The sequence below is a fragment of the Cherax quadricarinatus genome, chromosome 31 (assembly GCF_038502225.1).
Source record: "Cherax quadricarinatus isolate ZL_2023a chromosome 31, ASM3850222v1, whole genome shotgun sequence".
Lineage (NCBI taxonomy): Eukaryota > Metazoa > Arthropoda > Malacostraca > Decapoda > Parastacidae > Cherax > Cherax quadricarinatus.
In genome coordinates this window covers 28,188,130-28,199,075 of record NC_091322.1, presented here as the reverse complement: position 1 = coordinate 28,199,075, position 10,946 = coordinate 28,188,130, and the positions used below count along the sequence as shown (strand labels likewise).

Genomic DNA, 10,946 nt, shown 5'->3' with positions numbered 1-10,946 from the left:
AAACTCCTCTCTTCTATGTGCAGGTTATTTGTGTAACAGCCAATATCCCAAACCCCTCCTTTAAAGTGCAGGCATTGTACTTCCCACTTCCAGGACTCAAGTCTGGCTAACCGGTTTCCCTGAATCCCTCCACAAAATATTACCCTGCTTACACTCCAACAACTCGTCAGGTTCCAAAAACCATTCATCTCCATTCACTCCTATCAAACACACTCATGCATGCATGCCTGCTGGAAGTCCAAGCCCCTCACCCACAAAACCTCCCTTACCCCCTCCCTCCAACCTTTCCTAGGACGACCCCTACCCCGCCTTCCAACCCCTACAGATTTATACGCTCTCTAAGGCATTCTACTTTGTTCCAGTCTCTCTAAATGACCAAACCACTTCAAACAACCAATCTTCACCCCTCTGAATAATACTTTTAGTAACTCCCCACCCAATTTCCACACTATAAATTCTTTGCTACTACATATTTACACCACACATTGCACTTAGACACGACATCTATATGTGCAGTACTGTATATGGTAATACAGTACTTTAACAATTTAAAAAACTAAGTCAAAGGAAGTCTGCCCAAAAAACATTTGGTATGGAAAATAAAGACAGAATTCATTTGGATTCAGAAAAACACACACATCAGCTATTATAAAAATTTATTCACAAAATATTTTTAATTCCCTTAACAGTTGTATGCTCTATTTCAGTAATCCAGAATGCATTGTTTTATATTCAGACCACTCTATAATGTATACATACTTGCCTAGGATAAAAGTATACAACCTTGCAAGCACTTTTTCTGCATTTTTAAGTGTTTAAATGAGATACTGAATAGGTATTGCTCAAGAGAATCCAATCACTGAAATTTGTTCAATATACAAGATGTCAGCAATGAAGCATGTATTTACAAAGAACTGCCTTGGTGCTCACACTGACTAGATTAACCTGCACTGGTTCAATACTGCACACCATGACAAACAATACACACACACTTAACTTTCTTGTCAAGCCACTGTGTATAGTGCAATTTTTTGGCAAATGCATTTGCAAAAGTCCACCCAAAATTGAGCAACACGTACTCCAAAGGGCGTCTTTCATGTGCCATTCAATTTTGGATGCCCCTTTCTCATCGCATTTACAAAAAAATCACACTATACAGAGGACCCTTACAAGAAAGCTTACTGTAGTGCAGATTACAAAGGTGTAACAATTACAGCAGAACATCCAAAGGACACTATTATGTTGAAATATATAAATGGAGTTTATCCACACCTTTTAGAAAAATGATCATGTACTATTATGCACAATATTGTAAACAATATTAACTAAAGATAAAATATAAGCTGTTCCTATATACATGCACGTCAAACAATATTCACTCATGGCTAAGTTTTGTAATATACACAAACCAGTTACACGTATCATGAATTATGCTAAAACTTTGGAATATGTTGAAAAATGTAGTTATCAATAAAGAATATACAGGATTATCACATTTATTTTTCTAGCACTCCTATCACACTATTTGAACTAATTAAAGTCACAAATCTGTTTAGAAAAATTCTATCTTGTTCACCTCTCAATCAAAAATAAATATTGCAATATAAAAAAAAAAAATAAAAATAAAAAAATTAAAAAAATAAAAGGCTTACTTGTAAGTAAACATGCCAAAGAAATCTAATATTGAGCAAGACAAAATTTTGCCAGAAAAATAATTGAAAATATTAAGTTTAGATATAGTTTTATGAGGCCAGACATTATACTCAAAGAGGCAAGAAACTTAAGACTGATCTAGAGAAACTATTAATATGATTATGATATTTATAAGTACAGTACTGTATTTATCCCAATAATTAAACGAGTTTTGGTTATATCAAGCCATGATCTCGATATTGAAAATGCTTAAATGAGTTTGTCTTTCAGATGTCAGTATTTCAAGACTTTAGTGTTGATGTGTGTACTGTACTCTATGAAAGTTAAAAAGCTCAATCATGACATCACCAGTACTTCATGTTCCTGATAAACACCTTCAACAAATGAATTAGAAACAAAACAAGCCTAGCAAGGGTAGGGCAAAGAGTAAGATAAAGTTTTATGTGAAGATTTGCAGCTCTTAGGAAAAGATGGGCATGAACCTGGTTAACTCTGCAATGCAACTGTTGAAGCATTTCTTCCACTGTAGAGCAGTGGGTGGAAATGCAGTACTTGGAACTGCTTCTGGTACCGCAGTTTAATTTGCTATAATCTGTCACATTAAACCTTTCTTAATTGTTCTCTAAAGACTGCAGAGCTTATATACAACTGATCTCTGAATACACACTATATTTTACAATGTGCCTACAAATGTCATGCCCTTGTGTTGGTGAGAAAATAGAATTGACAAAACTTTTTTAATTAAAAGAAAAGGTGAAACAAAGGGCACTGATAACTTTTGTCAATAGTGTTCCTATAACTGTCTGTAGCTGTGTTTAAAGTTATGCTCATATGGAAGAGATCAATTTTCTCTAAATGTTCAATGAAGGAGCAATGTTTCTGAATAGATAAAAGAGAAAAGATTATTAATATTCAGCTTACAATATTCGGTAATAATGGATAAGGCAAGATTTGCAAAGATAAGGTATTTTATCAGACTGCTGCATATTCTGAACCTAACCCCAAACAAATAAAATTAAAAATATACAACTTAGGAAAAATAGATAAATAAATAGCAAGACTTTGCCTATACCTTCAAGCCAAATATAAAGTGTGTTCATAAGTAAGGTGAACCCACAGTCAAGTCACTCAACCATCTCAAGATGTCTGAGTGACTTAACCCAACCATCAATTAATTAGCTTTGCTTCCCCCACTGAATTCCACTGAAGAATTTTGAACATTTTATTACGACTAGTGCACTGAACAAAATTTACACGCATGCACGCGCACACACACATACAATGCCTACCCAAAAGAATACTAAAATCACTTTGTTCATAAAATTTTTGTACAGGAGAACATTAACTTATTATATGATAATAATGTTCTACTTTTTTTTTATCATCCTTAAATTATCCTTAAGAACTGAAATAGTTATTTTCAATACATAACACTGAATCCAATATGAAGATCTATATGGTATTTGCAAATAACTCTGAAAAGTAATTTTAGTCAACACTAGTGTACTTTCCTATGTACTAGACTTAAACACTGAACATGTACAATCTCATATTATGGACAGACACTTTTGATCTTTTATCATTACACTTTTTAATGAATTTTATTATGACATTATATATTCATTGCTCTAGCTATTTTAAGAAGAAAACTAACAATACGCGTGATACACAGCTGGTTCCTGGGGGCAGATATGTCAAAAGTTCTACTCTTAACCATATTCCATCTGGGAGGATGGAACTTAAAAATTAAGGCTGAAACATATTACTCATTTCTTAACTCCTTTGTATAGTACTTGTAAAGACATAACTAAATGTCTTTTTTATTCAACTATGTCTTGACTCCCACCTGTTACTTTAGCTGAATATGTATTTATGGAGTCATCATTTTTTATATGCATCAGACATATATTGTACCTTGTTTTATGTAGGAAATGTCTAAGAAAGGGCAGTTTTTATTACCATTTACATTGGTGTGAAGTTAACCTGAAAAAAAAAAAAAAAACTGAGCGAGTGTACAGACGGAAAAGGGTAACATTCAGTATGTTCCCCTTCCAAATTTTGAGAAACTTCCCTCCCTCACACCGTAAGTTATTTAGTATAAGTTTAATTTTGGCTAAGAGTTTACAGATTTCTTAATGCTTGAGCAGAGCAGAATATATATTGCAAGTGGAAAGTTGTGACAATGTCCTTCACCAAATTTAGGTTAGCTAAGTATCATCACATACAAAACAGAACTCATAACTACAACACAAAACAACTGACAAGAAATTAAGCATAATCTTAATTTCCACTTTCAGTGTGAAACACAAGGTCAAACAAGCTAAATACCAAGGCTCTATGTTACAGAAGTGAAAAAAAAAGAACACAGGTAATTTAAAATTAAAGGAAACCAGCAAATTAACCAATGTGTCCAATATACTATGAAGGCACCTATATACAATTCATATATAATTTCAATACCTGGTTGCTAAATTTTAATTTGATCACACAGATCAAGATAATTTCTTAAAAAAAATTAAACACCTATATTGTTAGTCCTGAACAAATACAAACAGTATACAAATACTGGACTACCAAAATTTTTCAACATTCTTCCAATTATACTGGGTTACTAATACACTTATGGATCGTCAGCTTTACAGCTCAAAAACCAATGTCAACCAATGTCTCAAATCAGAAAAAGAATTTCCCCTAACAAAAGGAATACAGTACATATTATACTTACATATCAGAGTAAATTGGCTCATCATCAAAATCCAAAGTATAATACCTTTCCCAACTGAGGCATCATAGTTGGCATAACATTCATCAAATTTGAAAATCACCCACGATCCCATCACCTTCAGCAGATACATCACATTCCTTGTCCTTCCACATCTTCACTGGTCATCCACCTCTGCCACACAGCTCATTTGATCCACTACCTTCACCTGAAATAAAAGAAACGCACTGTATTGAATACCAAAACCCAAAAATCTACATCAATTATACAGTGGACCCCCGGTTTACGATATTTCATTCCAGAAATACAGTGGACCCCCGGTTAACGATATTTTTTCATTCCAGAAGCATGTTCAGGTGCCAGTACTGACCGAATTTTTTCCCATAAGGAATATTGTGAAGTACGTTAGTCCATTTCAGACCCCCAAACATACACGTACAAACGCACTTACATAAATACACTTACATAATTGGTCGCATTTGGAGGTGATCGTTAAGCGGGGGTCCACTGTATGTTCAGGTGCCAGTACTGAACGAATTTGTTCCCATAAAGAATATTGTGAATTAGATTAGTCCATTTCAGACCCCCAAACATACACGTACAAACGCACTTACATAAATACACTTACATAATTGGTCACGTTGGGAGGTGATCGTAAAGTGGGGGTCCACTGTAGTATAAGTAACAGCTCCCAATAAAAAATCTCAGACTTGCGTATGGTCATGAAATGTCAGACGAGGTAAAAATACTAATACCAAGAACAACTCCCATTTATTATTATTATTTAAGCCTGGTTGATCAGGCTCTGATCCACCAGGAGGCCTGGTCACAGACCGGGCCGCAGGGGTGTTGACCCCCGGAACTCTCTCCAGGTAAACTCCAGGTATACTACCTCATCACATTTTGTACTGTAATTTATGTAACTAGTACCATTCACTCTGCTAAACGTGAAAATTTTATCTTCTTATTGTGATTTTTATTTTTTTTTCAACAAACTGGCCATATCCCACTGAGGTAACATAACCTAAATAAAAAGAGAAAGTTTTTCTTTTTAGATTTAGTAATTTATACAGGAGAAGGGGTTACTTGCCCCTTACTCCCGACATTTTAGTCACCTCTTACGACATGCATGGCTTACAGAGGAAGAATTCTTTTCCACTTCCTCATGGAGATAAGAGGAAATAAAGAACAAGAACTAGTAAGACAATATACAAGTAAATTTTCAGTACAATACAGGAGGGCTCCACTTAGGCAGTAGGTTAGTTTTCAGGCTACTGCTGTAAAGCAAAAATTGTTGTAAAGTGAAACCACAGTCCTTTTTTCACTTTCAAATGCACAAAAAACCTGTTAACATGTTTACATTATCATATAATAAGTGAGCAATAGAATTAGGCCTTCAATGAAGATGCTGCAAGACTCCAGGCGGACATCAACCAAATCTTTAAATGGGCCACAGACAACAATATGAAGTTTAATGATGAGAAATGACTTTGCCTTTGGAAAATGTGAGGAAATTAGAACTATATCAGAATAGAAAACAAATTCCAACCACACAATAGAGCAAAAAACTAATGTAAAAGGATTGGGAGTGATAATGTCAGAGGATCTCACTTTCAAAGACCACAACATTGCATCAATTGCATCTGCTAGAAAATGACAGGATGGATAATAAGAACCTTCAAAACTAGGGATGCCAAGGCCATGTTGACACTCTTCAGGTCACTTGTTCTATTTAGGCTGGAATATTACTGCACACTAACAGCACCTTTCAAGGCAGGTGAAATTGCTGACCTAGAAAATGTACAGAGAACCTTCACAGCACACACAAGTGCGATAAAACACCTCAGTTGCTTGAAACGCTTGAAGTTCCTCAATCTGTACTCCCTAGAACACAGGCGGGAGAGATACGTGATTGTATACACTTGGAAAATCCTAGACGGAATAGTACCAAACCTGCATACAAAAATCACTCCCTATGAAAGCAAAGGACTCAGCAGACAATGCAACATCTCCCCAATGAAAAGCAGGGGTGCCACTATCACGATAAGAGACAACACAATAAGTGTCAGGGGCCCCAAGACTGTTCAACTGCCTCCCAGCATACATAAGGGGGATTACTAATAGACCCCTGGCTATTGTCAAGAAGGCGCTGGACAGGCACCTAAAGTCAGTATCTGACCAACCGCACTGTGGTTCATATGCTGGGTTGTGTGTGGCCAACAGTAACAGCCTGGTTGATCAGGCCCTGACCCACCACGAGGCCTGGTCACAGACCAGGCCGTGGGGGTGGCGTTGACCCCCGAAACCCTCTCCAGGTATACAATACATGCATTACCTACCTTAAAATATTTTCGTATTTATCTTACAGTGAGTGAATATATTTATTGTAGGAAGCCTGAATAAATGAAGAATAGATATAACTGAAAACCGTTGTATGAGCAAAATGCTGTAAAATGAAGTGCTGTAAACCAGGGCCCTCCAGTATAGGCTTATTTTCCTGAGATGCCATGCATTTTGTGGGCCTTCAGTTTATCGTATGTCCTAGGCAGTAATACTGATATTCAGATTAGCATCTGCATTTGTATTTGACCAACATTCATCATAACCTTCACAACCTACTAAAATTTTCAGCAAATTTTACTTGTAAAAATTTCCAGTAACAGTTATAAATGCTCTGCATAACCAGGAGCTCTCTATAAAGTATGTTGATAATATTACCTTTTCTGAATCAATATATTACTTGTCATTTCTCATACTTAATAATACCATGGCCAGTTGTCACAAAACAAGTTTAAGTAATGGCCACCCCAGATTTCCCTGGGGTGTGTTATCACCAAAATGGCAGTCAATTATGGATATCTTCAAACCCAGTATGGGTGGAAACACTTGGCATGTTTCCTTACATTTGCTGTCCTTGTTCACCTAACAGCAAATAAGTACCTGGGTGTTAGTCGACTGGTGTGGGTTGCATTCTGGGGACAAAATTAATCTAAGTTGCTCGAAATGCTCTGCATAACTAGGAGCTTTTATAGTATGTCACTGATGTCAACAAGGTCTGTATAAGTTGCATCATGTACTTGTAGATATAAAGATTATTATTATTTGTTTGCTCCAGTCCTCTTAGTGTTTGATTCTTTACTGATAACCAGGATGTGCTTCAACCAGCATCAGATGAAAGCAATGATGATGGCTACTGTTCATGTCTTACCACTTCTATGCTGAGTGCTGCCAATATTATACAGTATACACAGTAAGACCCCCTTAACTGTGGGGGATAAGTTCCAAGGACCTGCCATGGATACCAAGACTGAGGATAGCAGCGAACACTATATACACCTACCATCCGACTTACGACCTGCTTGACATACAACCACTCAACTTACAACCATGTTTTTTATGCCAAATTTCTGGGAAATAAACAACTGTTTGTGTTGTACACGGTGTTTATTCTAAACCTTACAGTATAAAATACAGTACTAACAGCATAAAAAGTAAAAAATGAAATACCAAAATAAAACATTAAATAAATTCATTACAAAAGTGTGATGTTGATATTCAGTAGCAAGGTTCGACTTGCGTCCATTTTGACTTACGACCGGTTGGTCGGAACCAAGCTTGGTCATAAGTTGGATGGTACCTGTATGTCGTTTTTCATTTACATACATACCTATTATAACATTTAAATTGTAAGTTACACACAATAATAAGTGGAGAATTATCACTTTTTCCACCAATGGGAAGCACTTCATGACTTCTCTTAGGTAAAGTAAAGTTTTATTTCTTTGTAAAGGTTACAATATGTAATTACAATTTTGGTTTGCCAAGTGGAAAGAAAGCACTATCATGCCGGGGCATTTCAGGCAGACTAATCCTGTACATAGTAACTACAGTGGACCCCTGCATAACGATCACCTCCGAATGCGACCAATTATGTAAGTGTATTTATGTAAGTGCGTTTGTACGTGTATGTTTGGGGGTCTGAAATGGACTAATCTACTTCACAATATTCCTTATGGGAACAAATTCGGTCAGTACTGGCACCTGAACATACTTCTGGAGTGAAAAAATATCGTTAACCGGGGGTCCACTGTATTTACTTAAAACTAGACAAGACGATAGTACTACATAGTAATTACTTAAAACTAGACAAGTGGTTTACTTGAAGAACTACCACCACCACCACTAATTTTGAACTCTGAGGCCATTATTAAGCAAAATTAAGGGTTATTTTCAGGCCACGGTAAACCACGGATAACAAACTGCGAATACCCGACCTGTAGTTATGGGGGTCCTACTGTATATCAACATTTTAGTTAGAGTACTTCTGTTATCACTTTCATATAAGAATAAAATTAAAACAAATAAATTACCTGGGGCACTAACCTTGACAATCAGCTGTTGGCCACAAGAGACAATTGCCAATCCCTGAGTAACACAGCACAGTTACCGCGGCTAAGAAGACAAGGGAACATATGGTACATGGTTTCCGCTCCAAGAAGAAGCCCGTCAAATAGAGAACCATAAACACTACATGGTTGTGGAGTAGACCTGCAGGAACTGGTTTTGGGATAAGGAGGACAGGGATCAGCCACTGTAGACAATACATCTTTCTGGTGCAACTGTGGATTAGAGAGAAGTAAAAAAATTAGAAGACAAACAGCACCACATCTAGCACATTCTATTCTTTTAAATATCACATTGTATCAATGAGTTATCCTAGGCTAAATCAAAATCTAAAACATATGAGGGCACCCAGGGTAACAGGTTGTACCACCCAGGGTGGCACATTGCACCACCCAGGGGTAACAGGGTGCACCACCCAGGGGTAACAGGGTGCACCACCCAGGGGTAACAGGGTGCACCACCCAGGGGTAACAGGGTGCACCACCCAGGGGTAACAGGGTGCACCACCCAGGGGTAACAGGGTGCACCACCCAGGGGTAACAGGGTGCACCACCCAGGGGTAACAGGGTGCACCACCCAGGGGTAACAGGGTGCACCACCCAGGGGTAACAGGGTGCACCACCCAGGGGTAACAGGGTGCACCACCCAGGGGTAACAGGGTGCACCACCCAGGGGTAACAGGGTGCACCACCCAGGGGTAACAGGGTGCACCACCCAGGGGTAACAGGGTGCACCACCCAGGGGTAACAGGGTGCACCACCCAGGGGTAACAGGGTGCACCACCCAGGGGTAACAGGGTGCACCACCCAGGGGTAACAGGGTGCACCACCCAGGGGTAACAGGGTGCACCACCCAGGGGTAACAGGGTGCACCACCCAGGGGTAACAGGGTGCACCACCCAGGGGTAACAGGGTGCACCACCCAGGGGTAACAGGGTGCACCACCCAGGGGTAACAGGGTGCACCACCCAGGGGTAACAGGGTGCACCACCCAGGGGTAACAGGGTGCACCACCCAGGGTAACAGAGTGCACCACCCAGGGGTAACAGGGTGCACCACCCAGGGTAACAGGGTGCACCACCCAGGGGTAACAGGGTGCACCACCCAGGGGTAACAGGGTGCACCACCCAGGGGTAACAGGGTGCACCACCCAGGGGTAACAGGGTGCACCACCCAGGGTAACAGAGTGCACCACCCAGGGGTAACAGGGTGCACCACCCAGGGTAACAGGGTGCACCACCCAGGGGTAACAGGGTGCACCACCCAGGGGTAACAGGGTGCACCACCCAGGGTAACAGAGTGCACCACCCAGGGGTAACAGGGTGCACCACCCAGGGTAACAGGGTGCACCACCCAGGGGTAACAGGGTGCACCACCCAGGGGTAACAGGGTGCACCACCCAGGGGTAACAGGGTGCACCACCCAGGGTAACAGGGTGCACCACCCAGGGTAACAGGGTGCACCACCCAGGGTAACAGGGTGCACCACCCAGGGTAACAGGGTGCACCACCCAGGGTAACAGGGTGCACCACCCAGGGTAACAGGGTGCACCACCCAGGGTAACAGGGTGCACCACCCACCTTAATCTTATCTTAGCCTAGCACTTTCCACCACCCAGCCTGTTCACAGGGGGGGGGTGAACTAGACCTACCCACCATAGGTCTACTGCAGTGCTCCACCTCATGTTCCACCTCACCAGCAACAATCACTCACAAAACACTTTAAAACAGAACACCCAGCAAGCAGAACTGTTGTAAGTAGGTACCTGGAGCATGGAGGTGCAGGTGATGATGTATTATCTTCAGCAAAACATTATGAGTGAACTAGGTGCTCGCTAGGTGGCACCACCTAGGCACCGCCACCTTCAATTGCTTAGTAAGTTTATTCAGGTACAGGTACATATAGTTACATAAATTATTATACATAGCAGCATATGTGTAGATTACCTAGGATAACCCAGCCAAAACTGTCAGGCAAAGTGATTTATTTCCACTGGGGGTACTTGTAATATCTTGTTATTTAATCCTTAAATGTTAAAACGAGTGATTCAGCTGTGTGAGATGAAGTTACAATAAAGGGATATATACTAGGAATGAGGTAAACTGAGTTATTTGCATTAATATTAAAGAAAGGATCAGGTCACAGTAATAGGTAATGTTGCAGGCGGA

At 39.7% G+C, this 10,946-nt stretch overlaps 1 protein-coding gene across 1 annotated transcript; it reads right to left on the bottom strand.

The window, feature by feature from the left end:
* Positions 1-639: 639 nt before the first annotated feature.
* On the bottom strand, positions 640-10,562 carry bc10 (BLCAP apoptosis inducing factor bc10). The gene is made up of 3 exons (XM_053787787.2): positions 10,434-10,562; positions 8,759-8,994; positions 640-4,583 (listed from the first exon to the last, which is right to left on the bottom strand). Exons 1-3 carry the CDS (start codon positions 10,460-10,462, stop codon positions 4,540-4,542), a joined length of 309 nt encoding a protein of 102 aa, XP_053643762.1. The 5' UTR covers positions 10,463-10,562; the 3' UTR covers positions 640-4,539.
* Positions 10,563-10,946: the final 384 nt, after the last annotated feature.

Coding starts and splice junctions, on each gene's coding strand:
- bc10 (XM_053787787.2), bottom strand. CDS start 10,462: ATGAGGTGGAGCACTGCAGTAGACCTATG. Junction 8,995..10,433: donor AGCACTGCAGTAGACCTATG/GTGGGTAGGTCT, acceptor TCTAATCCACAG/TTGCACCAGAAAGATGTATT. Junction 4,584..8,758: donor GCCAACAGCTGATTGTCAAG/GTTAGTGCCCCA, acceptor CTTTTATTTCAG/GTGAAGGTAGTGGATCAAAT.